The sequence below is a fragment of the Mus pahari genome, chromosome 14 (genome assembly GCF_900095145.1).
Source record: "Mus pahari chromosome 14, PAHARI_EIJ_v1.1, whole genome shotgun sequence".
NCBI lineage: Eukaryota > Metazoa > Chordata > Mammalia > Rodentia > Muridae > Mus > Mus pahari.
In genome coordinates, this window is record NC_034603.1 from 37850771 (window position 1) to 37876475 (window position 25705).

General features: G+C 51.9%; 2 protein-coding genes across 5 annotated transcripts in view; one reads left to right on the forward strand and one right to left on the reverse strand.

Annotated features, from left to right (window-relative positions):
* Positions 1 to 48: 48 nt before the first annotated feature.
* Acadvl (acyl-CoA dehydrogenase very long chain) lies at positions 49 to 5231 on the reverse strand. The gene is made up of 20 exons (XM_021213318.2): positions 5071 to 5231; positions 4927 to 5002; positions 4612 to 4677; positions 4450 to 4522; positions 4298 to 4362; positions 4068 to 4202; positions 3264 to 3408; positions 3019 to 3148; positions 2802 to 2927; positions 2289 to 2487; positions 2040 to 2144; positions 1544 to 1630; positions 1396 to 1458; positions 1202 to 1303; positions 1018 to 1115; positions 861 to 933; positions 715 to 787; positions 564 to 636; positions 391 to 466; positions 49 to 314 (listed from the first exon to the last, which is right to left on the reverse strand). Exons 1-20 carry the CDS (start codon positions 5130 to 5132, stop codon positions 174 to 176), a joined length of 1968 nt encoding a protein of 655 aa, XP_021068977.1. The 5' UTR covers positions 5133 to 5231; the 3' UTR covers positions 49 to 173.
* Positions 5232 to 7953: 2722 nt separating this feature from the next.
* The window catches only part of Dlg4 (discs large MAGUK scaffold protein 4), a 26456-nt gene continuing 8704 nt past the window's right edge, over positions 7954 to 25705 (forward strand). For 2 of the 4 annotated variants that reach the window (XM_029546447.1, XM_029546449.1), the window contains exons 1-8: positions 7979 to 8437; positions 16352 to 16516; positions 19782 to 19835; positions 19985 to 20035; positions 20246 to 20370; positions 20468 to 20637; positions 20743 to 20879; positions 21013 to 21157. In XM_029546447.1, coding sequence (XP_029402307.1) covers positions 8408 to 8437; positions 16352 to 16516; positions 19782 to 19835; positions 19985 to 20035; positions 20246 to 20370; positions 20468 to 20637; positions 20743 to 20879; positions 21013 to 21157 — 877 coding nt within the window. In that variant the 5' untranslated portion in view covers positions 7979 to 8407. Of the gene's footprint in view, positions 8438 to 16351; positions 16517 to 19781; positions 19836 to 19975; positions 20036 to 20245; positions 20371 to 20467; positions 20638 to 20742; positions 20880 to 21012; positions 21158 to 25705 lie in introns of all 4 variants that reach the window. The other 2 variants (XM_021213316.2, XM_029546448.1) reach the window with 2 other exon arrangements.

The window sequence follows — 25705 nt, forward strand, 5'->3', positions numbered from 1 at the left end:
TTTGGGAGGCAGGCAGTGGAGAGGAGGGAGCAGTGACATTCAGCCGCAGACAGTGACTTGGTAGAAAATTTATTGTTAAGGCAATAGTACTCCAGCACCCCCATAAAAGGGGGCCAGTGTTTGATTTGGCATCAGAGAAGGCACATGACCTTGCCGGGGCCTGATTGGGAGTCTCAGATCCTCAGGGGGTTACTGGTGACCAGACCACCATTCTCTGCCATGGCCTTGGAGATGCTTCTGAAGTTCCGGAAGAGCTCCTGCTGCTGAGGGCTGGACTGCAGGCTGGCCATGCTTTCTCGGATCCGAGTTGCAGCCTGGGGAGAGGGAAGGGGACGGTCAGGCCTGTATCTTGAATGCCCACCTGTACTGGGGGGGCGCTCCAAGGCTCACCTCAATGCACCAGCTATCACAGAGCATTTTCTCATGCTGTGCCGTCGGGTAGCCCTCACTCAAGGATCTCGAGGCTCTGTAAGGAAACAGAAGTTAAAATAATCCTGAGTGCTGGTGTTGGCCCAGCTACTCTGCGGCTCCAGCCTGCCCAGCATCCCACACTGCCTGCTTACCTGGAGAGAACCACCACCATGGCATAGAGGTCAATGGCGCCGTCCGCCAGGCGCTGCAGCAGGAACTGCTCATCTGTCAGGAAGATGAGGTGGGGCTTATCAGTTGCAGGGAGGGACTGGGGAGGAAAGGGGGGTCACAGAGCTCACTCACTGACAATCCCTTTCTTGTGCTTCACCAGCTTGGCCTCCACCACGGTGGCAAATTGATCCAAAGCCTGCACTGCCTGGAGAGACACAGAGCTCAGGAGGGGAAGGCAGCGCACAGCCACTACAGGCTCTGCTCTAAGGCTCACTCACCAGTTCACCACTGCGACTTAACTCTGGGTGGACAATCCCCGAGAGACTCAAACCACTACCGATTCCTGTCCGCCTGGGAGGAGATAGAAGAGTGACTGGTCAGTTGCGGCTTCCCATCTTGTCTCTCCCTGGCCCCGGCCGCGGCCTCTGAGCGCACCGTCTCAGTTGCTTGCCTGCTTCTCCCATCAGGATGCCAACGTTTCCAAAAGGATTCTTCAGGGCATTGCCCAGCCCCGTGAGTTCCTTTCCTTTGTCCTGTGGGGAGGAGGGGCCCCCCCCCCCCCGACAGTAAGGACTCAGCGTCCTCCCCAGTTGCTCTCCCTCATCCTCCTTCCTCTTACCATACAGCCTTGGAGAGCCACAAACAGTCGAAGAATGTCATTTGCCCCTTCAAAGATCCGGAAGACCCGAATATCTCGGAGTACACGCTCCACCCCTGGTTCCTGGCACACGGGAAGACACAGAAACCTCTGTTGAGATGTGCCTGTCCACTCTGAACGGATGCCCCCCCCCCCTGCCGAGGAATATTCTGTACCTTCATAAAGCCCATGCCCCCCAATATTTGGATGCACTCATCTCCCACTTTCCAGGCCGCCTCCTGAGGACAGAGAACCAGATGAGTTGGGGTTTGGAGCTGAGGTTCTAAACTGGACTCCACCCTTCCATCACTCCTGGGTCCTCACCGAGCAAAAGATTTTGCTGATGGCGGCTTCTATCTGGAAGTCTTTGAATCCCTGGTCCATGTTGGCACTCAGCATGTAAGCCATGGACTGTGGGGGGCATGAGGACGACAACAGGGAAGGGCTGCATCAGACAGAATGGCTAATATTCAGACCTTCAAGACCAGCTCTGACCTACTCCCCCAACCCTTGAATTCACTTTAGCCTCTTGGTCAGGTCAAACATGTCCACTATTTGACCCTCTGATTTGGTAAATCGGGGGCTTCGAGGCTTCAGACTTATAAAGGGGTGGGTTAAAATTCATGTTTGGTACATCTGGGAAGCACTTAGCAGAGCAGCGCCACTCTCCAGAAGAGAACTGACTATGCCTCCTCGCATCCCCTAGGGCATTGGTGTAAAGCTGGAGACCCACTGCCCCAGGTGCTGCTGGGGGTTGTAGTCTGACCCAACTGTGAAGAAAGCCATAGGGCTCCAGGGAAGGGGCCCAGGAGGCCCTTACCTCAGTCACATACTGCAGAATAGCCATCCGAGCCAGCTTTTCCTGGATCACCCCATAGTTGTGAATTTTGTCCCCAAACTGGGTACGATTAGTAGCATGATCAACCTGAAAGAGGGCGCATGTAACCCCACTGTGGTTCTGCAGTCTCCACCTGGACAGGCTGGAGGCCTAACTGTGCCGATGTGGAGTGTGCATGTGTGTGACATGGCGCTCTGAGGCAGTCAGGGACATGTGCTAGCTGGGACTCACCGCCTTGGCAATGAGGGCTTTCATGGTGCCGGCGAGGGTTGCAGCCATCCCGAATCTTCCGTTGTTGAGGATGTTGACAGCAACCTTGAAGCCATCTCCCACCTCTCCTAGCACATTCTCTGATGGCACCTTCACTCCATCAAAGTACACCTCTGATGTGTTAGATGCTTTGATGCCCATCTTCTTTTCAGGGGGCCCACTGAAAAGACAGGGCAGGAAGTTGAGGTGTGAACAGGTTGCTGGGGGGGGGGGGAAATGGCCTTTTCAGTTCTCATGATCGGGGAAGAACTCCCCAGACTATAAAAAGGATACAGGGCACTGCCCATGTGCTCTGAGGGCTACAGGTATCTAGCTACGGCCTGTTAGCTTGTTCCCCCAGGGAAACAAACTGCTCACCTCCTGTGGGTGGCTCTTGTACAGAGAGAGCCCCAATGTGGCCTGTATTGACTATTTGCTTTTGAGAGCCCAGTGCTGTCCCCGTCCTTGATTTCTGCTGTTTTGCCCCACACTCACTGGGTAACCCCTCCAAAGCTCCTTTCCACCACAAAAGCTGTGATCTTCTCTTTCACGGCCCCCGTGGCTGCATCTTTAATTGGCGTCTTGGCAAAGACGGTGAAAATATCGGCCAGGCCCCCATTACTGTGAAAGAATGAGGTGGTTAGTATAGGGTTAAGAGCAGAAGGGTCAGGACATTGGGCTGAAGGGAAGAAGAGGAGAAATGGAAGATTGCCTGATCCAAATCTTGCTCCCACTGAGAGTATAATACTTTCCACAGGGGCTGGGTACGGCTGAGCTTCGGATGGAGGCTGCATCGGACCCGCTCGAGGGCTCTGTTAGGCAGAAAGCAGCCAAAGCCTGCCCTGTGGGGGAAGAGAACTGACTCACTGGGAATCCTGACCATCAGAGTTGCATCCCCCAGGCAGTTCCATGTAATGCTGTCACGCTCCTTACCCCTGGGTCTCTAGGTTGCCTTACCAGATGCCACAATGGGGAGGTATTTTTCTTTTAGGGCCTTTGTGCCATAGAGCAAGATGCCTTTGAAGCCGATGCTCTGATGCGCTCCCAGGGTAACGCTGACACTGAGGTCATGCATGCCCACAATCTCTGCCAAGCGAGCATACTGGAAGGAGAGGAGGCATTGTAGCTGGCTGCACTGAACTTGTCCTCAACAAGAATGGGCAGCAGGGCGGAGCCTGGCCTGGGACCTGGAGCATCTCTACTCTGAGCATGGGGAGTGGAGTGGGATCAGAGAGGGCACAGGGAGACTGACCAGGGGCTCTCAGGTAGGCTGCTTCTCTAGCATGAGAGCCTGAAGCCCTGGAGTTTCCTAAGGAGACAGGAGCAGGGCCATCAAAGGGCTTAGAGAACCTTTCCCTCCCCCCCCCCCCTTTGAGGCAGTTTCATTTTATAGCTCCAGCTAGCCTGAAACTTTGTGTGTTTCCCTGACTGTCCTGAAACTCCCTCTGTAGACCAGGCTAGCCTGAACTTGAGAGATCCACCTGCCTCCATGCTGGGATTAGAGATGAGTGCCACTGTGCCCAGCTGCCCTTGGTCTTGATGGGAAGGTTGCCTACTATGTTGCCTCACAGTCCCCAAAGACCTGGGAACCACGGTTAGGTCCACAGTCCTAGTGGACTGCACACAGATCATGTTTCAGGGGGGAAATGTGTGAGAAAAAGGGCAGGCAGGCAGGCACTGCTTTGGCAGGTTGCTTGGCCCTAGTGGTGAGTCTGCCAACGCTGGAGCACTGTGGGATGTTAACAAGGGGGATCCTCTCACCTGGGTATTGGAGAGGCCCAAACCACCCAGCTCGCTGGGTACTTGCAGACCAAATGCCCCCAGTTCCTTAAGTCCCTGCAAAGTGTCGTCCTCCACCTTCTCCAAGGACTCGTTCTTGGCAGGGTCATTCACTTCCTGAGCAAGGAATAGGATCTCATAATCAGAGGCTCCTTTAAGCTCCTTAGCATCTTACTTAGCCCAGGAGGGGCTGTGCCCTGGTCATCCCTTACCTCAAAGAACCGGGTCACTGGTCCCACCAGCTCTTTGAGAAGTTGTGTCTGTTCTTCATTGAGCACTGCATAATGGGAGAGAAGAACAGGCTAGGCCGGCGGGGAGAGCGCCCCTGCCCACACTGTCAGTGACTGACTAAGCCTTCACTTACCAGATGGGTATGGGAACACCTGATCAATGTTAAGCTGGCCTTTGAACATCCCCACAGCAAAGGACTTCGATTCCTGGGCAAGGAAGGAAAGAGTCTTAGTGGGTGCCCGGGGGTGAATCTGCCACTGGTTCATAAGTGTCAGTCCAGTTTCCAGTCACTTACTGCCCTGGCTGGTTTTTCTCTGGTGGAAGCATCAGAGGAGAGGGTTTCTGGCTTGTCCAGAACTGCCTGGAGGAAAGGGCAAAGCAGAGATGGGTTTTAAAAGGTGTGCAGGAAGCGCTAACTCTAGGAAGTGAGTTCAGTGCATGTTCCCTTACTTTCTCACTAGGGCACCCTGGCGTGCCCTTTCCCCTACTTTCGGTGACAGAACTGTCGCCAGATGACTGGGTCGAAGAGAGAGACCCCTGTCGGTCGCAGGCTAGTGGGAACTGGCAACTCGCATTTCTACGTCCCTCTCTCTCATCCGCTGTCACTTACCTGAGTGGCCCCACTGGCATAAAGTCGCTGGGCATAGATAGGCCGGGGTTGTCCCTGAAGCACAGTAGATCGCGAGCTGTAAGGAGTTGGGGTTCAGTTCTGCCCTGGTTCCCCAGACCCAATGTCCCCTTGCTGTATACGGACCTTCGGGCCCCCAGCCGCAGCAGCTGTCGCCCCACACTCGGGGTCATCCGAGCCGACTGCATCTCCAAAGCCGCCACCGAAGTCTTGACCACTGACCTCTCCTCTTCGCGTCTCGCCTGCCCAAAGGTTGTGTGTCTGGGCCCTGACTCATGCTCCACAATGCACTGCGTGGTGGGGGCGTGGTCTTGGGCCTCGATGCATGGTGGGAGCTGAAGTTCCGGCGTGTACCCGGTCCCTGTATTCTACTTGACCTAGGGTGATCCATCTTCAAGCTATCCGTTTTCTTTCTCAAACTCTTTAGAGCCGCTGGTCTAAACTAAAGTCTCATCCACTAAAAAGGGAAGAGATTAGATAAGCGATGGAAGAGTTAAATGACTATAGCCAGAAGGTTGGAGGTAGACTGGAGGGAGGACTTCCTAGCTAAAGTTAAAAGAGAGAAAGGTAAATTCAGATGCAGAGACCTGGATTATAAAGAAAAAAATCAAAAATCTCTCCTTCAAATAAAGAGGGCGTGAGGTAGCAGACTCAAGTTGGGGTGTACTCTAAGCAAATTCTGAGATCTAGAAGGTTTTGCCAAATTAAAACACTTCTAAAAGCGCGTAGTAGGAGCCTCTAGTCTCTCACGGACTTTGGGAGATACTAAATCACGATCACCATGAATTTGAGGTCACATAGATCCTGCTAGAGTGAAGACTCCAAATACACGAGTCTTAGGAAATGAATACTTTTTTTAAAAGAACTTTAATTGTGTGTGTCTGTATATAAGCATGCACACATGGGTGCAGTGCCTATAGATATAGAGACCAGAGGCCGTGGAGCTGGAGGAAAGTTGTGAGTCTCCTGACGTTGCTGGGAACAGAACTAAGGTCCTCTGGGAGAGCAATATGCATTGTGTATGTGTGTGTTTTGTGTGGGTTTTTTTTTTTTTTTTAATTTTATGTATGTGAGTACACTGTAGCTGTCTTCAGACACACCAGAAGAGGGCATCAATCCCATTACAGATTGTGAGCCACCATGTGGTTGCTGGGAATTGAACTCAGGACCTCTGGAAGAACAGTCTGTGCTCTTAACCCCTGAGCCATCTCTCCAGTTCCCTCCCCCCTTTTTTTTTTAGTTTTTAAAGGTTTATTTATTTTAAAAATTTATGTATATGAGTGTTTTGCATATATGTATGTATATATATAATCTCCCACTAAGGCCAGAAGAAGGCATTAGATCACCTGCAACTGGAGTTACATGCAGTTAGCTGTACACTGCTATGAATGTGGGCACTGGGAACTGAACACAGGTCCTCTGCGTACGAGCAACGCATGCGCATGCTTGAATGGCTGAGCTGTCTTTTGAACCTCATCTAAAAGTCTGCTTATGCGTGTGTGCACTCACATAAGCCCTTATCAGAAGACAACTTCCAATAGTTCCCTCCACCTTTATGTGGGTCCCTGACGACAGGCTTGGCAGCGAGTTCCTTTACCCAGTGAGCCTTGTCACTGCCCCCCAACCCCTTCTCAGTATGGTCAGGCCTGGGGAGAAAAAGAGCTTAACTCTGGGTTGCTGGAACTGACTTAGATAAAAATCCCCTTTCCCACTCGCAGAAAATCAGCTAAATTATGCCTGGCATTTGGAGAGGTACACTATGCAGAGCAAAGTGTCACCTGGTGACCTGGGGAAGAATGGAACCTTGACTGCTTGTCCACTTTACTAGCTCCAACTGCGTAGGGTGAAGACAGCTCAACTTCAATCTTGGCGGATTAGGGAGATTAAACCGAGAGAAGAGAGATGTCCCAGAGACCAAGAGGTGAAAACCAAGCCGGGTCTTTGAGGGGGTCTGGATCTGGGAGGGGGGTCCAGGGGCTCCTTCTCGTCCTGAATCTTTCCATTGGGTATGGAAAGAGAAGACAAAGGCTGGGAAACCTTAGATGACCTAGTGGGTAAGTGGCTTGGTCTCGATCCTTTGTCACTTTGTCACTTGCTTTTTACCAGCTCCCAGGTCAGCCCTCTGGCTCCTGGCCCCCCCACTACTGCGGTGGGCACCCCCCCTCCTCACAGTGCTGCACAGTGACCTCTTCCAGGCCTTGCTGGGTGAGTAGTGCCAGTGTTCTGAGGGGCCACAGCGGACAGGGCTGGCCTGGGGTATGGGGTCAAGCGTCACAGCTGGGATTTGGGAGGGTGACTTAATTCTGTTCCCGTGACAGACATCCTGGACTATTATGAGACTTGTATCTCAGAGAGTCAGGTAAGGTGACAATGGTGGGCGCCTGGCTTCCTGACTGCCTGAGCTGGCAGGACTGAAGGGACGAGAAAGAGTACATTCTTGCTAATTTTCAACTGAGACTTAGGGGCCTTGGCAACAAGATCCCTAGTACTGACTGAGGAGTTGGGGACACTAACAGGGCTGTCTGTGGGCAGCCAAGCCCTATGCCCTTTCTCCTTTCTTCTCCCCTTTCTTGCGTTGCCCCAATTTCAGTACCAGGAAGTCCAGGTCATAATTAATTACTTTTCAGACTTCTTCCTGTGACTCCTAGGGGAGAACTAGGTCCCCAAGATTCTCTACTGCCAGCCCCTCCCTCAGCCCCTTACCCCACGCTGTGGCCTCCCTCCCTCCTGCACTCAACCAACGAGGGATGGTCCCCTCTCAGCTGTGGACTTTTTCCCTCTAAGGATGAAATCCCTCCTCCTCGTCTTTGCTGTCATCACCGAGGTTAGCCAGGTCTCCATGTTTGCCGTAGGGCCTCTCTGCTTGTGCTTCCATCTCCTTTCCCATTATCCGGGTTCCTGCCAGCAGCGAAGGAGTTAACACTGCCAAGGCACCCCCCCCATTCTGGCTCCTAGCTCCCTCCCTCCCTCCCCCTGCTTCCTCTCTCCTCCTCTCTCCCCTTCCCTCCTCGGCTCCGCGGCTACATCGGCCGCTGCCATCTCCAACCCCCCCCNCCCCACTCCCCCGCCACGGCCCCTAGCCCCTGGCCGTTTGGCAAGACCCCCGCATACCCCGGGGCTTCCCGAAATCCAGTTCCCCTCCCCCATCCCAGCTCATGCCCCAGCCCCAGAACTCCGGGGCTGCCAGCCCCCTGTGCCCCTACCCCTCCTGAGAATCGGGGTGTGCTCCTCAAGCCCCCTCCCCTCCACTGGGGAGCCCCTTTTAGGGTCCCCCCTCCCTTCCACGCTCCCCTACCCTTCTCTTCTCCAACCTTCTCCTTCCCCTCTCACCCCTCCCCCCATCCTGGCCCCCCCTGCAAAAGTGGGGTGCGGAGGGGGGAGGGGTGAGAACCCACCGAGGGGAGGAACAAAACTCCAATGAAGTCAGAGCCCCCTACTCGCCGCCGCGGCCAGGCCCCCCAACATGGACTGTCTCTGTATAGTGACAACCAAGGTAAGCATGATAGGGAAGCCGTGGGGAGGGGGAGTAGGTAATGAATTTGTGGAGAAGGATTAGGTAGGCCTTATCTAGGGCTGCAGGCACTGGAGTGAGAGCCTCAGAAGTAAGATCTATTAGAGGGGCCACAATTTAGTTTTGGGGTTCACATCTGAGAAAAGGATGGATTTGGCCACAGGTGCCTCCTGGAGTGATCATCTTGTACCTATAAAGAAATGGAGAATCTGGTGTTTGGGGTGGCTTGGTGAGCTTTGGTGTTCACCAGCAATGTTTTGAGGGCAATTTATTTAAGGAGAAGCCTGCCTGCCTCACATGGGAGTTCTGCTCATATATGTGGGAAGGTGGGCTATGTGAGTGTGCTGGGGGGGGGTTGTCTTCCTTCCTGGGCAAAAAAGCTCATTTTGAGATGCTGACCAATTTGGGGGGGGTCTCTTGGCATGAGGGTAAAGGTTACTGGTTCTGAGTGTCTGGCTTGTAAGGCGGTGCCAACTAGCAGGTAAGGGTGGCCTTCAGGTAATAGAACATCTTGTGCTAGACATGTTTGGAATGCTCCTGCTTTGAGGGAATTGTACATTGAGGGTTTAATTATGTGGAATAGAGTGGCCTGGGAGTTGTCAGAGGCCCGAGGCCTGATACAGCCTTACCTGAGAGAATGGACCAGGTGGGATTAGAATTTGGGGTACTCCCCTGGGAGCTAGAAGCTTGCAACAGCTGAGGTTGCCATCTCCTAAGAAGGATGAGAGGTTTGGGGTAGGAGGAGAAAAGAAGGTAGTTGAGGACCATGTGGGTGGTACAAAATTTGGGGGTAGCCCAGGCAGGTGCCGAGTATTCCTATCTCCCACATTTTATCCAGCCCTGGTCAAGAGAATAGAAGATCAGATGCAAGGTGGGGGGCAGGGGATGTTACCCTGACTCTTGGGAGGACTCCTGGATCTTGGGGTCCCTGAAGGCTTGTGAGGTCAAGAGGCCACTGGGGTAAAGAGGTGTAGGAAGAGGGCAGGGCTGGCAGGGCTGGGACCCATACAAGGGTACAAGGGTGTCCCTGTGATCAGAGCCTGGAAAGAGTGGGATGGGAGCCCAAGGAGCCGAGGCCGTTTGCTCACAGACTCTGGGACTGGCAAGCTGGATGCCTGGTGTGTGGAGGGAGGCTTGGGCGGGTGGCAGGCAGCTGGGGGTTGGGGGGTGGGACAGGAAGTGGGGGCCGGGGGAGGCGGGGTCTGGGTGAGTCACAGGCTGGGGAGGGGGTTATATTTAGTGGGAACTGCAGCTTCTCATGAGAGGGAGCTGAGGACACACATGTTCCTTGCCACAAACTCACACATGTGTATACACATGCATTGTGCACGTGTGGACATGATTAGAGACTGGGGACTGAAGATTTTAGGTCTGTATTCCTCACCCCATCTACAGGGCTGCTCGTTTTTTCTCCTGGTCTGTGGGTTTTGGGCGTTCTTCCAGGTTGCTGGCTCTCTCATCCCCTGTAGTTTTCAGTCGATTTTTGTGCCTCAGTTCTTCTGGCCCTCCCTCTTTCAGTCAGTGTCCGCCTGTGCTCTTTGTGCCTCCTGTCCTTAGGCCTAATCCTTGGCCTTGGCACCCTAGCTGTCATCACCTTTGTGCAGATGTATACAGGAAGCCCATTGGAATGTGTGGGTTCTCCTTCTAACGCATGGACACATGACATCCAGTAAGGGTGAGGGGCTCGGCAGCACTGGTAACTATTCTGGGTGGATGCATTTATTCATTTCTCTGCCCCAAATTCCTATGTGTTCGATGGAGCACATGATTGAGCAACCCTGAAGGTAGGAGGCTTGCAGAGAGGATCATATGCATTCTGGGTCTTACTGAGGTTTGGGGACCCAGGTTTGCCACATTCATTGGCCAGAAAACTTGTCAGCCTCAGGATGGAGGGACTCCAACTCCCATAAGGCCTTGAGGTACAAGATCCTTCAATGGTAGCGTGTGGTTGTCCACAGGACTGTTGGGAGTTGTGGTTCCTCCCTATCCAGGCCAGTGGAGGGTGGCCCAGGAGAAACCAGCAGGGGGCACATGGCTTCTGCCCTCCGCAAATGCTGGGGAGTGGGATTAGGAGTGCTTAGCTTTTGTAGTCACCGAGCTCTCCTGGTCTGTTTGATAGCCCTCCCATCTTTCGTTGCCTATATTTATAAATTGCTGCAGTAATTTAAGGAACATTTTTGAATACTTAATATGTGCTCAGCTCTGTGCTCCGTGGAAACTCTGCTTTACAGCTATCACTGAGTCTTATTCCGTACCTAGATCTCTGCCAGTATCTCTATCTCTGAGCAGCTTTCTCCCACTCCGCCCCCGTCCCTCCCCCTTCTCCCCGCGCTGCTGCCGCAGTTGCCATAGTAACCAGCGACGACTGAAGTTGCGTGGCGGACTGGAGGGCAGGGCGAGGGTGGCGGAGGGCGGAGCAGAACAAATGGAGGCTGGGGGAAAAGTAGGGGAAAAATAGGGGGCATTTGGCCAGGGCTCTGGAGGCGAAGTGGTTAAGCTCTCTAGGTGGTCCTCATTGGGCAAAACTGAGATACTGGGGGCGGGGCAATGTGTCCAATAGCTTCATTCATTGGTCGGCAGGGGCGTGGCAGGATAGTGTGGGCGAGGCCGGGGGAGCAAATGGGCGGGAAGCGGAGGGAGGCGTGGTTTCATGGAGCAAGTGGGCGGAGTCGGCTTACTCTATCGGAGGAGGCGGGCAACAACCCTCAGAAAGGGGAGGGACTAGGTTCACAGACCATGTCGAGGGCGGGGCTGACCCGGGAGGGGCGGGGTGTGGTTCCTGCATGGAAAGGAGACCTGGTTCGTGTGGCCGCAGTCCCAGTGACTGCGGGGTGCGGGGGTCTTTGGAAAGGAGAATCCGTGGGTTGGAGATATGACGTCTCAATTTTCCTAAGATGGAGGGCTGTTCAGATTTCATCAGAGTTACCCTCCTACCTCAGCTCTATGTTCCAGGGAGACAGTTGCTAGGCGACGGCAAAATCCTTGATTGCTGCGTTGCCAGGCAACGGGGAAACGGAAAATGGAGGGAAAAAGGAAATGGGGGATGAAAGAGGGTCTTGATAGTCCATAGTGCCTACTGGTGGAGAAGCAGGGCCTATGTATTTTCTAGACTTAAAAAAAAAAAATGAGTTCAAGCCCGTTCTGCATTGGTTCTTTCTGAGGATCTATGCATTTTATTTAGGTAGGAAACTAGGACATTGACGGGGTATCTTGGGGGCTTACCTAACAGAGGCCGATAAGAACAGGGAGGCCAATAAGTGCAGGGTTGAGATGCTATAGAGGCCATTAACGCTTTTTGCCCTAGGTGGGAATTTTATGTTCTGTAGACAGATGATTTGGGGAGAACCCTCATGAGAGGGGTGAACATTCTCTGGGAGAGAGGTCTGCAAGTTCAGGAGTTAGGGAAAGGATAGAAGACTGAAGTGATATGGGGCAATTTAGGGTATCCTGAAAGATTTGTGGGTCACTATAAATTGCAGTCCAGATCATTGGTGAAATTATTATTTTGAAACAGGGTCTCACTCTGTAGGCCAGGCTTGCCTGGAACTCACAGAGACCAGCCTGACTCTGCCTCCCTAGTGCTAAAGACATGCGGTACCATGCCTAGCCTGAAGCTTTGTCTTACCCCTTTGGATGAGAGAAGATATATTGGGAGCAAATCTTCCAACAAAAATGTAGCTCAGAATCACAGACAGGATGTTAAAGGATGGGGTAGAGGGAGCAGCCAGAAAATAAGTAATTTACGAATTTGAGGGGTAAAGAAAAGAATAGTAAATTCATGTCGGTAATCCCAGAACTTGGGGGGGGGGTGGTTGGAGGTTGGGAAGTGGAGGCAGGAGAATTAGGAGTTCTCAAAGTCACCCTCAGCTACATAAAGAGTTTGGGACCAGTCTATGTTACATTGAGACTCCAACCTCCCTGAGAGAGAGAGAGAGAGTGGTGGGTGGGGGGCACGCTAAAGAGACAGAGTCTGGAGCTGTCAAGATGTGGGTAAAGGCATTTCCTGTTAAGCCCAAGAGCCTTAGTTGGATCCTCGTAACTCATGTAATAGAAGGAAAACCAATCTTATACTCCCTAAAATCGTTCTCTGAACCCCCCATGTGTGCTCACACACACAGATAAAGGTAATAAAAATTTAAGTAAAAGAAAAAATAATTCTTAATATAGGGCAAAAGTTTGGAATAATTTGAAGAAACCGCAATGGGATTTGGAAGGTTTGTTTTAAAGCAGATTAAATAATACTCAGAATTGGGTTCTGGTGAGGTTTGGGGGTTGGTATCTTAGAAAGTCCAGCGTATCACTGAGTTTAGTGTTTTGCATGAGGAAACTCCAGACAAAGCTGAAGAGGCTCTGATTGGATGTTCGTGTTAGCCAAGGATAATCCATTAATGTTAAGGTCATTAGTGGTGGACTGGGGGGACAGATAAACCTTCTAAAGGAGTGATTTAAAGGGCATGTCAATTTGAGGACACATTGAAATCCGTGGTTCTTTAAACTGGAAGAAGCAGTGTCTAGTTATGGGATGAGACTGGATGGGCTGCAGGAACTCTGTCAGAGACGCTTTGGAACCTTATGGGATGTTTACAGTAAAAAGGCTCAGGGTGGGGGCTTGTGAGATCCCTAGTGATTCTCAGAAGTGATACAGAGAAATGCTGCTGCCTCCCCTGTAGCCTAGGAGTACAGTACTGATGAGATACCCAGTGGGGTTCTGTAACAGAAGGCCAGTGTTTTGGGGGTGGTGGAGAATTAGGTGAAATAAGGGGCCCCTGAGAACCAGAGATAAGGTGCTAATTTCCCAAGTGTCAGTATCTGTAGAGGGGTCGAAACAGGAGCATACCGTGGGAAGTTGAAGACAGTAGGGAAAGAGCTGGAATCGAAAGAAGTTGGTAGCCAAGAGGGTCTCCCCTCACCCTTCTCTCCCATCATGACGCTCTCCCTTACTGCGCAGGCGCCGCCCCCCCCTTTCCCTGGCCGCAGCCTCCTGTCGCCGCGGCCGCCGCAGCCCCCGCCCCCTCGGCCCCTCCCCCTCCCCAACCCAGCACCCTTGCTATCTCACCCATACCCTCCCCTTAGTCCCCCTCCCCTTCTTCATGTCGACTCGGAACAGATTCGCCTCCATGTGTCTCTGCGTGGTACGTGCCGCGGTACGGGATCTGGCCCGTTTCCCTCATCCCAGACCGCCCCCCCCCACCCCCCAATCTCAAGAGCTTCAAGTGCTGTTGCTCTTCCCTCTGCTTGGCGTGGGGTCTCTGGGTCGCAACTTCTTGAAAACAGGCGCAGTGGGTTGTACCTCTTCTTATCCACTTTAACCCACACCCCTCTATTTTTGGGGTGCAAGCCCCGGTTCCAGGTCATTTTGTGCATCTGGGGCTTTGAAGGTACGGGGAAGGAACCACAGGGGCATCATCTGTGACCCACCCTCAGGTCTTGTCCTTGTTTCAAATCCTATTATATTCGGGGTGCAGACTTGCCCCAGTAGCATGGAGTGTCTGCCAGTCAGGGCCCTGCATACCAGTGGGTTAGAGATGTGTCCTCCTTCCTGTTTGGTTTCAGCTGCTTTGTAATCCAGGACTGAGAGGGGTCGACCTCCCCAGCCCAGTGTTTGCAATGTCAGAGTTGTTCTCCTACCCTGCAGAGTCCTGAGGGCTGTGACATTCCCGAGGACTGACCACAGGCCTTAACTCTTCCATTACATTGTGAGAACTCTGGTTCTCCATTCTGTGGTCCTCAGCCCCCACACATCATCCCCCAGTCTCCAAAACCTTTTTCTTTAGTGTCAGATGTAAGTCCCTCCCCACCATAAGGATGGAACAGGGAGATATGGGGATCACCATGATAAAAGATCTCCTTTGGTTCTTGTCTAGAATAAATGCTTGTCTCCCTTCGCGTCTCCATTTTCTTTGGTGCGTCTGGCCATTCCTCAGATTTAGAAGTTCCCTGTTAAGTGGGGTGACCATGAAGGGACATTGGACTCTGGTTCTCCCCAGTCTTTAAAACTTGGGAGGTGCAAGTTTTGCTCCTGTTTAATTTATCTTGCAGGGAATTCAGGGCAACTCCTATTGGCGTTTATCGTCGGGGCATTATCCCACTTGGCTTGTGCGGTGGTCAGAATGGACCTGCTCATTCAGAACTGCTAGTCCTCGACAGCTCAGCCTTCTAGAAGAGCTATTATGCCTGTTCTCTCCTTACCTTCCTTCCTCTCTTTCTTTTGGGGCAGGAGAGGGTTAAAATAGGGTTCTGGCTGGTCCTGAACTGGCTATGTAGCCGTGGGTGACCTTGAACTTCTCAGCCCTCTGCCTCTGTTTCCAGAGCACAGAGAAATCTATGCATATACTACCAAGCCGGATTTTCTCCTCTATATTCTCCTTTCCCCATGCTACTGACACTTTAGCGTTCTCTAAATCTGTGATCCATAGTTGGTGAGTCCTGTTTCCTTTCTTTAAAGCTCTTCAAACACGGAGAGTGTTTTTGTTTGTTTATTTTATTTATTTATTTATCGAGACAGGGTCTCGCTATGTAACCCTACCTGGTCTGGAACTTTCTATAAGACCAGGCTGGTCTGGAATTCTCAGAGATCTGCTTGCCTCTGCCTCCCAAGCACTGGTAGTAAAGGCCTACGCCATCACGCTCAGGATGCTGCTTAACCCTAGGCGTTTCTGGGTCTGAGTGTTGACAGGACCATATGCCTCCCTTAATTCTCTTGCTATGTGCCTACTCTACAGTCAGCCCGATTCCTCATTCTCAGAGTTTTCATAATCATACCCGGCATCAGACATCAGTGGTCCTCGATACGCTTCCTTCTCAGTTTTGCTATGTTGCCCCCCCCCAAATGCTGGTACCCTCACTTTCTCAGAGACCTTGGCAGGGAAATTCTGCCCGTGTGTACTAGTGGCCGGGAGACCTGCATCTGGTACTCTTTCCTTTCTTCTCTTGAGTCTGGAGTTTTGACAGCTTCCGACTAGGTCAACTCTGAAGGGGAGGGGCCTAGAAGGGCGTAGTAGAGGCAGATGTGGAAGGGGCAAAGCTGCCGCCTCTCTCACCCCCAGTTAATCTTATTTGTTGCTATTAAGCCGGTGTGGGAGGCTCTTGTTCTGGGGGCTGGCTAATTGGGAGTCATGTTGAGCCCTTTACCTCCAGAAGTCAGGGGGAGACCAGAAATTCAGTTTGAGCATTGTATTGTCCTCCATCAGGGGGCCAGACGCTCATTTCTGCACCCCGCTTCCTACCTGAGCTTCCTTACTCCGTCCCGATTCCTCCCCCATTCCACCCCTGTCTAGTACATCCGGATTAGCTGGCTAGCTTCTGGGGCCCCTTCGCTGAGTAATTGGGAGTGAGCGAGGCCAAGGAAGAAAGAGTGGGATAGGTTTAGGCTTGTCCTGCTTAAGGGCTGCTGGGGGGCGAGTACTTGCTAGCTGAAGTATCTGACTTCGGTTCCTGTTTTAGGCGCTCAAGGTGCTGGAGAGCCAGTTGCTTATAGGGGAGAGGCTGCAGTGGGGAGGCTGGGGTGCTAAGGGTAGGGTGCAGTGTGAGAGTGGGGGATGATGGTGGAACAAAGAACCTGGGGATACATGAGGGTACAAGGGTCAGCTGCTAGAACACTTAAAAGGATGGAGTGGAAGATCAAAGCTTGCTTGGGAAAGGGAGTCGGAAGTTGGAGGATGGAGCCTGGACTTGGGTAGAGATGAGAGGTGCTGAGGCCTTGGCTGGAGAGGGGGCTGTCGGGAGGGTGGAGAGAGGGGGAGCCAATGGGCTGGAGGAGAGGGAGGGGGAGGAGTTGGTCAGGCCCTAGGGCCTTCCGCACTGCACTGCTCTGGGAAAAGGAGGCGGTCCGGGCGGGCGCCTGGAGCTAGAGGCTCTGGGCTGGCCCAGTGACGCTGCCTCGGTCCCCATCCCCAGAAATACCGCTACCAAGATGAAGACACGCCCCCTCTGGAACACAGCCCGGCCCACCTCCCCAACCAGGTAAACGCCCCCGAGCTGGTGCACGTGGCGGAGAGGAACTTGTCCCACCTCGAGGCCGTCCACGGGGTCGTGGGCCACGCCCACCTCTCCCCCCTCAAGGTAGGAGACCCTGGCGGCCCCCTCCCCAGTGCGGCCCTCGGAGCCTCGGAGCTGCAGCAATCCCCCAAGGGCCGGTAGGGCAAGAGCTATGGGGGAAAAGATGGGGTGGCCTGGCATCTGGGCCTTGGACTCCTGGGGTTGGGATGGGGGTGGGGGTGTGTACTTCTGGATTGGGGATGGGGCTAGACTCTGGAAACACTTTGGTCTCGCAGAAGAGAAATAGGCCAGGCAAGTAGGAGTGGGCTCAGAACCTAAAGCCAGAATGTATGCTTTTGCGTATGTTTGGTGTGTTGAAAGGATGGATGGATCCCCCAAGAAGTGCCCCCAGTGCCAGGGCGCCGCTCGTCATTCCTCCACACCCCTAGCACCTGCTTCAGTTTTCTGTGTCCAGAGCTCTGTTCCAAGCTCCTGGTGCCCTCATTTGCTCCTGTCCCTTTCCCCACCTCCTCCCCCAACCTCCGCCTCTGGGCCTGGCTCTGCCTGTTCCCGAGTCTCCAGCTCTTTCCATCTGGCTGGACTGAGACTTCAAGTCTTGGTCCTTTCTGCCTCTTCCTGTGCCCCAGTCTTTGCTCCCCTCCTGTGTACCCCCCCTCGCTGGCTGGCTGGCTGGTTCTTGATGCTGTCTCTCTCTTCCTCCCACGCATGCATCTCCTTCCCCCCTCTCGCTGATCCCCAGCTCAGGCCTCTGTGGCCTGATCAATCCTCTTCTGGTTTGAGCAGTCAGTCCTCCCTGTCTGTCCTCCCTGTCTGTCCTCCAGCTCCCTATTTCTTTCCCAGTTTCCCGTTCGTTTCTGTCTTTCTGCTTCCTGTGGGTCTCACCTCCTTCCACAGAGTCTTCCAGCATCCCGTCATCATCATTATATATGCCCACCTGTCTGTTCCCCCTTCCCCTCCTCCTTTGTGCTTGCAGTATGTTTTTCCCCCCTCTAGTCCTTTTATCTCCTAGCCCAACTTCTCACAGTCTCTTCTTTCAGTGACACAAGCTGTGAGACTGAGGAGGATACTGGGGGTTGGGGGGGGCAGAAGCATGGGATGCTCTAGGAAGGGGGACCCCAGTTGCTGACATTTCACTAAGAAGATGGGGAGGGGGTGCTTGTAAGCCAGAGGATGAGGCAGAACAGTGGCCAAGGGAAGAGTTGGAGGAAAGTGGGAAGGGCAAGGGTCTTGCAACATGGAGGGCCAGATTGTGACATTGGGGTTGCTTGAGACCAAGGACAATGAAGCGCAGGGGGTGAGAGCCATGGAAAATATTTGTATGCAAACTCCCGGCCTCAGGAAGTTAGAAGATTCCAGATGTCTTTTGCAAGATGGGGCCATTATGTCTTGGGTGGGGAGGGGAACAAGGCTCTTGAAGGGTAGTGGTACTACAGTGCTGGGGAGTGTGTTATCAGAGCTCAGGGGGTGTCTGGAAGAGTGCCAGAGGAAGCCTCAGGTCAGGGCCTCTGCCAAGGGACGGGAGATGCCCCAATCTCCACAGAAAACGGGGAGTGGGTTGAAGGTGGAGGACTGAGACTGGGGGATAGACCTTTAAGGGGTCGAGGATGAGGTAAATGAGAAGATCGAGGCTCGCTCTCTCTTTAGAGAGGTGGCAGATGAGGCTAGGAGACGCTGGGGGGACAGAGCTGAAGGCTGGTACGGAGACAGAGAAGGGGTGGAGAATGGCATCGGGGGTTGGGAGATTCTGGAAAACTGAAGGCTGGGGACAAGGATCCAGAGAGGGTGTGGGGTGAGAGTAGAGACAAAGACTAGTTAGGGAGGGACTGGTGGGGTGTGGAGAGAGGTTGTAGGGTAAGGAGAGTCGGAGGCTGTGTGCCACGGAGGGTGAGGTTGTGGATGACTTCAGCAGCCAGTGACTATTGGCTAGACAACAGCGCTTGCTTGGAGGAGAAAATGACAGTTGATTCATGGGTATGGAATCTATTATGGGGTCTGAAATGGCTGGGAGTTTCTGGGCTTGAGAAATAGCAGTAAGAGAGAAGAGAGACCTTGGTAGGAGAAGGAGAACTTAGGAAGGGGACTGGGAATCCTCATGCTTGGTCGGTTTCAAATATTTGTCTAAGGAGGAAATAGATTGGGGACCCCCGGAAGGAGTCTCTTGGCAGCCTCACCTCATTGCCATAGAGACGTGGCTTCGGTTGCCCAGGCAATTGGGGAAGCCCCTAGGACAATTCTAAAACTGGCCCCGCCCTGCAGTTTAGCTGGAGACCCGGCTGGGCTGCGTTGAGGCCACTGACGTCAGGGACCAGGGCACGCCTCGCTTTAACCCTTTCCTTAATGATGTGGGGGTAGGGAGGAGAGGAGGCAGTAGAGGAGCAGGCTAGGTTCTGGATGCTTTTTACAATTCCTCCTTCCTGATGTTCTTTGCACTGCATAGGGTGAGGGGCTCTAAGCAGAGAGGAAGGCAGGTTTATTCAGGATGCACTGCGCCCACGCCCACGAATAGAATCCTCCTAGCCTCATGGGCTAGCTAGCGGTAGGCGGGTCTAGAGCCTGAGAGAAGGGACTCATCGAGTCCTTTGCTCTAAGGAGTCTGTCGTACCCTAGGCCACGCCCCCACCCGTTGTCCTGACTACCAGGCCTCCTGGAGGTGGGTCTCCCCAGGTCTTGGCTGGTCTTAGCTACTGTTGCTAGGCAACCTGGTCCCTGGAGGAAGGGGTGGATTGGATGGCGGGTGGGTGAGAGAGAGGGAGGGACCAGAGCTGGGGAAACCCCGGATTCTCATGGCGCAAGATTTAGAGCAAATGTATGCCAAGGTGAGGGACAAATTTGGGGAAGGGTTATCAAGATATTTGGATGATTGTGAAGGTATAGAGACAGGAAAAGGAAAGGGCCCAAAGGGGGGAGAGCAGGGCTTGAACCCTGGGGTGTAATGCGTAGCACGTAATGCCTGTAACACCCTGTAGTGTTACATCCGGTGAGAGGCATTCCCCCCCCCAGCATGCCCCCCCTTTCCCACTCTTTACCATCTGCTGTTCCCCTCTCCGTCTGGCTGTCTCTCTCTTCCCTTTTCTCATACCTCCTTAAACATACAGGGGCCTGGGGTGGGCAAAGTTTGTGTGTGTGTGAGTGTGAGTGTGTGTGCACTCGAGTGTGCATGTTGGTGTAATGTAGACTGAGGTTGGGTCCTTGAGTTGCTCTGCAGGTGGCAGAGTGGGTTTGACTCCGTAGCTAAAAGGGAATCCAGATTGGTAGGACCCACCTTTGGTATGGACTCCCTCTGGAGTCCAGACTGAGGCAGCCTTTTGTCTTCTGTCTCCTCTCACAGGCCAATTCTCCCCCTGTGATTGTCAACACGGACACCCTAGAAGCCCCAGGATATGTGAGTTGTTTAGATTTTGGCACTGGGGCCATAGCAGTAGGGTCTGAGAGGCAGAAGGAGTGAATCCTTATGTGGGGAGGGAGGGGCATGGTCTGGTCAGGATGTTTGTCTTACTGTTTCTGTGTTTCTGCCCCGTGCTGGAGTTGCAGGTGAACGGAACAGAGGGGGAGATGGAGTATGAGGAGATCACATTGGAAAGGGTGAGCACCGCCCCTCCCCCAAGCCACTCCCAGGTCCCTTGGCCCGGGCTGGTGTTTCTCTTTTTGTACTCCTGTTTCCTAGGTGTCCAGACTCTTAACTGTGTCCGTGTGCATTCCTGCCGCACTTCTCGATCCTGTCTCATCCCAATCCCCTTGCCGGAATTAGCCAGGAAGGGGAGCTGGTCACTCTTACCCTCCTTTCCCCCCCAGGGTAACTCAGGTCTGGGCTTCAGCATCGCAGGTGGCACCGACAACCCGCACATCGGTGACGACCCATCCATCTTTATCACCAAGATCATTCCTGGTGGGGCTGCAGCCCAGGATGGCCGCCTCAGGTGGGGAGAGAAGACGGCCTTGAGAGAGCTGGTACCCTGGAGAGGGAGGGTTGGGTAGTGCGAAGCTCCTGGCTCAGGTCCACGCTGCTGTTCCCAGGGTCAACGACAGCATCCTGTTTGTCAATGAAGTGGATGTCCGGGAGGTGACCCATTCGGCTGCGGTGGAGGCCCTCAAAGAGGCGGGTTCCATCGTTCGTCTCTACGTCATGCGCCGGAAACCCCCAGCTGAAAAGGTCATGGAGATCAAGCTCATCAAAGGGCCTAAAGGTAGTCCTCGTCTGCAGCGTAGCTCCCAATCACCCCGCGTCTCCCTACCTCCAGGGCTTGCTCCCCAGGCCCGTGACAGCCATCTCTCCTCTCCCTCCCATCCAGGACTTGGCTTCAGCATCGCAGGGGGCGTTGGGAATCAGCACATCCCTGGAGACAATAGCATCTACGTAACGAAGATCATCGAAGGAGGTGCTGCCCACAAGGATGGCAGGTTGCAGATTGGCGACAAGATCCTGGCGGTGAGGACCTCAACCAGGGGTGTGGCCCACACTCGGGGCTCCCTTGCAGGGCTGGGGCCCTCACTGCATGACCGTGCCTGTCTGTCATGGTCCATCTCTGGCTCTGTCTGAGCTTTGCTTCCCTTGACCCCAGGTCAACAGTGTGGGGCTAGAGGATGTCATGCACGAGGACGCCGTGGCAGCCCTGAAGAACACATATGACGTTGTGTACCTAAAGGTGGCCAAGCCCAGCAATGCCTACCTGAGTGACAGCTATGCTCCCCCAGACATCACAACCTGTGAGAGCCCTCCAAACCTCAAAGCTCCTCCTGTCCCCCCCTAGTAATTCCTAAGACGCGCAGTCCCATGACAGCACCTCCTGACCCACCCTAGTAATTCCTAAGACGCGCAGTCCCATGACAGCACCTCGGGCCTATTCCCATGGAATGACATCCACCTCTGACCCTTGTGGTGGTTGGGGAGAAGGTGGAAAATCGATCATGGAGAAGCACTAGAAAGGATCATTGATCTTCTTCTGTCCATGGGACACAGGCTCACTTGGCTTTATGGTTCTGATCAAATCCTCAAGTATAAGATAATTTTCACATTCTTTAAAAGTGTAGTAATCGAGCCGGGCAGTGGTGGTGCACGCCTTTAACTCCAGCACTGGGGAGGCAGAGGCAGAGGCAGAGGCAGGCAGATCCCTTGAGTCTGAGGCTAGCCTGATCTACAGAACAAGTTCCAGGACAGCCAGGGCTACATAGGGAAACCTTGTCTCTATACCCCTACCCCCACTCCCAACTACAGCAATTGTCGGAAAAGAACTTGATGTGATGGGATATAACCGCTTTTCTAGCGCTTGGAAGGTAGAGGCAGGAAGGTCGGGAGTTCAGGTCTATCCTGGGCTACATGGCAAGTTTGAGGCCAGCCTGGGCTACTTGAGACTCTGAGAAAATGGGGAATAAAGAGGAGAGGACTAAAGCTTCACCTTTATAAGGACAATTGATATGGTTATGAAGACATTGTGGAAGAGAGAGCACGGAGGCCAGCTGTCCCCTGCAATAGACAGGCTTATGTTCAGAACACGCCAGTTAGGTGCCCACACACGACAGCTCATTAAGAGGAAAACACTATCACAGAATAAGGTTTATTTGAGGAACTCCAAAGGTGGCTTAATATTTGAAAACCTCTTGAAATGATTCAATATATTAAGAAGTGAGAAGGAAGGTTGTGGTGGCTCACATCTCTAATCCCAGCATTCTGGAGCCAGAGGCAGGAGGATTGGATCTTCCAGGCTAGCCTGAGCTACACAGTGAGAGGAACCTGTCCAAAACAAAACAAAACAAAAAAACCAAACAAACAAAAAACCAAACCAAAACAAAAACCAAAAACAAAGGTCAGGTGTAGATGTGAGAGGCAATTGATATTCAACATCTGTTTTCAAATGACAGCCTTCAGTAAACCCAGGAGCAGAGGTTTCATGACACTAGCCACCAGCAGCGGACCTTCTCCACGAGCAAATACCAGCAGTGTGTCTGATACTCCAGGAGTTAGGCATGGAAGCCTCTTCCTGAGGTTACCTCTCACTGCCTCTTCCTGAGGTTACCCCTCACAGTCTTTTCCTGAGGTTACCCCTCACTGCTGTCCAGTGCCTTCTCCATGTTGGTGCTGCTGTCTCTTACCAGAAGAAAATTATTCCTGGAATTTCCAATAATCAGAAAAAGTTACGTAGCCAGGTGTGGTGGTGCACACCTTGAATCCCAGCACTTGGGAGGCAGAGGATGGTGGATCCCTATGAGTTCAAGGGCAGCCTGGTCTACAGAGTGAGTTCCAGGATAGCCAGGGACACATAAAAAAACCTTGGCTTGAAAACACAAGCAAACAAACAAATTACTTTTTTTTTTTTCTTGCAATGGTGACAGGAGTGGGATGCAGGGCCTCGTGCATGTTGAACACGTGTTTGCCACTGAATTATGCCCACAGGCCTTACAGCCCTGAATATTTTCATCCCCCGGCCTTCCTCTTAGTAGAGTGAACATAGATTTATTGTGGAAAGTGAGAAAGAGTCCTCAGAGGGCCTCTCTCTCTCTCTCTCTCTCTCTCTCTCTCTCTCTCTCTCTTTCACTCACTTTTCCTGGTTATGGCTTTTCTGTGTAGCCCCAGCTATTCCCTATGTAGGCCAGGCTGGCTTTGAACTTGTGCCAGTTCACTTGTGTTAGCCTCCTGAGTGCTAGGATTACAGGTGTGTGTCATCATGCTTGGTTTTAGAATTTTTTTATTTATAGGTATCTTTTTGTTGTTGTTTCAACCCAGGGTTTCTCTGTGTAGCCCTGGCTCTCCTGAACTTGCGAAGCAGACCAGGCTGGCTTCGAACTCAGCTTCCCAAGTGCTGGGATTAAAGATGTTTATCATCATGCCTGGCCCCATTATATCAATTCTTTTTTTTTTTTTTTTTTAATTAGAACAAAAGGGCGCTTATTTATTTATTTGTGTGTGTTTGTGAGGGTATGGACACATGCTATGTTGTGTGTGTAGGTCACAGACAACTGGTAAAGGTCTGTTCTCTCATCTACAGTGTGGGTTCTGGGGTTCACACCAGGTCATCAAGCTTGGTAGCAAGCACCTTGACCTATTCAGCTGTCCCACCCACCCCGTTACTTGTCTTGTTTTGTTTTCTTCTTCTTCTTTTTTTTTTTTTTGTTTTTGTTTTTGTTTTTTCCAAGACAAGGTCTTACAAGTCAGCTCTGGCTGTCCTGGAACTATGTAGACCAGGCTGGGCCTTGAACTCAGAGAGATTCATCTGCCTCAGCCTCCACCCCCTCCCAGTGCCGGGATCAAAGGTGTACACCTTTTATTGGGACACAGTTATGCTGGGATTTCAGGCCGTGCTGCCATGCGCAGCCAGACTTTTCCCCTTTCTTCCTCTTTTATAAGGCTTTTTAAAAGGACTTTACCTTGGTTTAAATGTGTATTCTTGCTTTGCTGGCATGTCTGTCCGTGTACCACTTGGTCTGTGCCCATGGAAGTCAGAAGCGTGTTGAGGGCTCAGGTCCCCTAGGAATGGAGTTAGAGGTGGCTGTGATTCCCCCATGTGGGTGCTAGCAGCTGAACTAGGGTCCTCCGAGAGAGCAGTAAGTGCTCTTAACTGCCGAGCTGGCCTACCATCCCTGGTTTCTCTGTTTTCAAATATAACATGTGCTCACTCTTTTTGTTTTATTTGTCTCAAAAGCAATGTGATTTTCAACCAGGAAAATTTTGCTAGGGTAAATTTGTCAGGACATTTTGATTGTTATGGTTAGAATGGGAAACAGGAAAGGGATGCCTTTGTCATTCGACAGAGAGATAAATTTGACAAGAAATATAATAAGTTGATGAAAAAAGAGGTTAAATTTTTTTTTTTTTTTTTTTGAGACAGAGTCTCATTATGTAACTCTGGCTAGCTTGGAACTTGTTACACAGACCAGTCATTATAGAGACCAGGCTGGCCTGGAATTCACAGAGATCCACCTGCCTCTGCCTCCTTAGTGCTGGGTCTATGGATGGACACCACCCTATCCATTGAAAATGATGATATCTCCCAACCCCCAAGTCAGGGTTTCTCTGCGTAACCCTGGCTGTCCTGAAACTCACTCTGTAGACCAGGTTGGCCTTACATTTAAGAGATCCACCTGCTTTTGCCTCCCAAGTGCTGGGATTAAAGGTGTGTGCCAACACTACCCAGCAAAAGCAATGGCATTTTACTGAAGGGTATAAAACAATGTTTCTAGGTGGAAAAATTTAAAGCTACTTTTTAACATTTATTTAGTTTGTATGTGTGTGTGTGTGTGTGTGTGTTCACATGTGTGTGTGTGTGTTCACATGTGTGTGTGCTCACAGGCTCACATGTCATAGTGAGTGTATAGAGATCGGAGGACCATTTGTGGGAGTCAGCTTTCTCCTTCTCCTGTGTGGGTGCTGGGGATTGAACTCACAGTGTCAGGCGTGGTTGGCAGGAATCTTTATCTACTGAGCCTGTATAGAAAAATTTAATATGTAAAAGATCTCAACCTTCCTCACATTATACATCTTATGGAATACTAATCAGAATTTCAGAACTTATGTTGCATCTTAAAGTTCAGTTGGAAAAATGTGTGGGAGAGTAGCTAAGACATTCTCTTGGGAAAGAATGAGATATTATTTCCTTTATCAAATATGAAACGTTACACCATATTCAAATTTAATGGTACTATTTGTTTTTACTTTTTCTTTTTGAAACAAAGTCTCATTCTGTAGCCAAGACTGCCCTTGAGCTGGTGGTAGTCCTCCTGCCTCAGCCTCCTGGGGCTGGGATTATAAGTGTGTATGATCATATCTAGCTTTCTGGTACTATTTTGTTGTTGTTGCTGTTTTCGGTTTTTGTTTGTTTTTTGAGACAGGGTTTCTCTGTGTAGCCCTGGCTGTCCTGGCATTTGCTCTGTAGATCAGGCTGGTCTTGAACTCAGAGATCTTTCTGTCTCTGCCTCCAGAGTGCTGGGACTAAAAGTGTGCACCATCACCATCCAGCCTCTGGTACTATCTCTGAACTTACCAAAATTAACTTGGGTTTCCTTGGGAAAAGGGATGGTTTCCAGTCTTGGGCACGAAGCATAAGACAAAAGACAGGAGGGGTAGAGTACCCTTGGAAACATAGGTTTGTAGGATGATTGAGATTTTAAGGGGAGCCTGGGCTTCATAGAACCTGCCTCCAAAAAAAAAAAAAAAAAAATGGCTGGGAAAAAAAAAAAAAAAAAAATGGCTGGGGATGTGTTTAGCGATAGAACGCTTTCCCAGTATACATGAAGTCTTGGGTTTTAGCCCCAGTGCTGGGT

What these genes read in the sequence shown, in the direction of transcription:
- Acadvl (XM_021213318.2), bottom strand. Translation starts at nt 5,132, where the DNA reads ATGCAGTCGGCTCGGATGACCCCGAGTGTGGGGCGACAGCTGCTGCGG. An exon ending in ATGCCAGTGGGGCCACTCAG is followed by an intron (nt 4,678 to 4,926) that starts GTAAGTGACAGC and finishes CCTTTCCTCCAG; the next exon opens with GCAGTTCTGGACAAGCCAGA. An exon ending in AAGCCCTCATTGCCAAGGCG is followed by an intron (nt 2,145 to 2,288) that starts GTGAGTCCCAGC and finishes GCCCTCTTTCAG; the next exon opens with GTTGATCATGCTACTAATCG.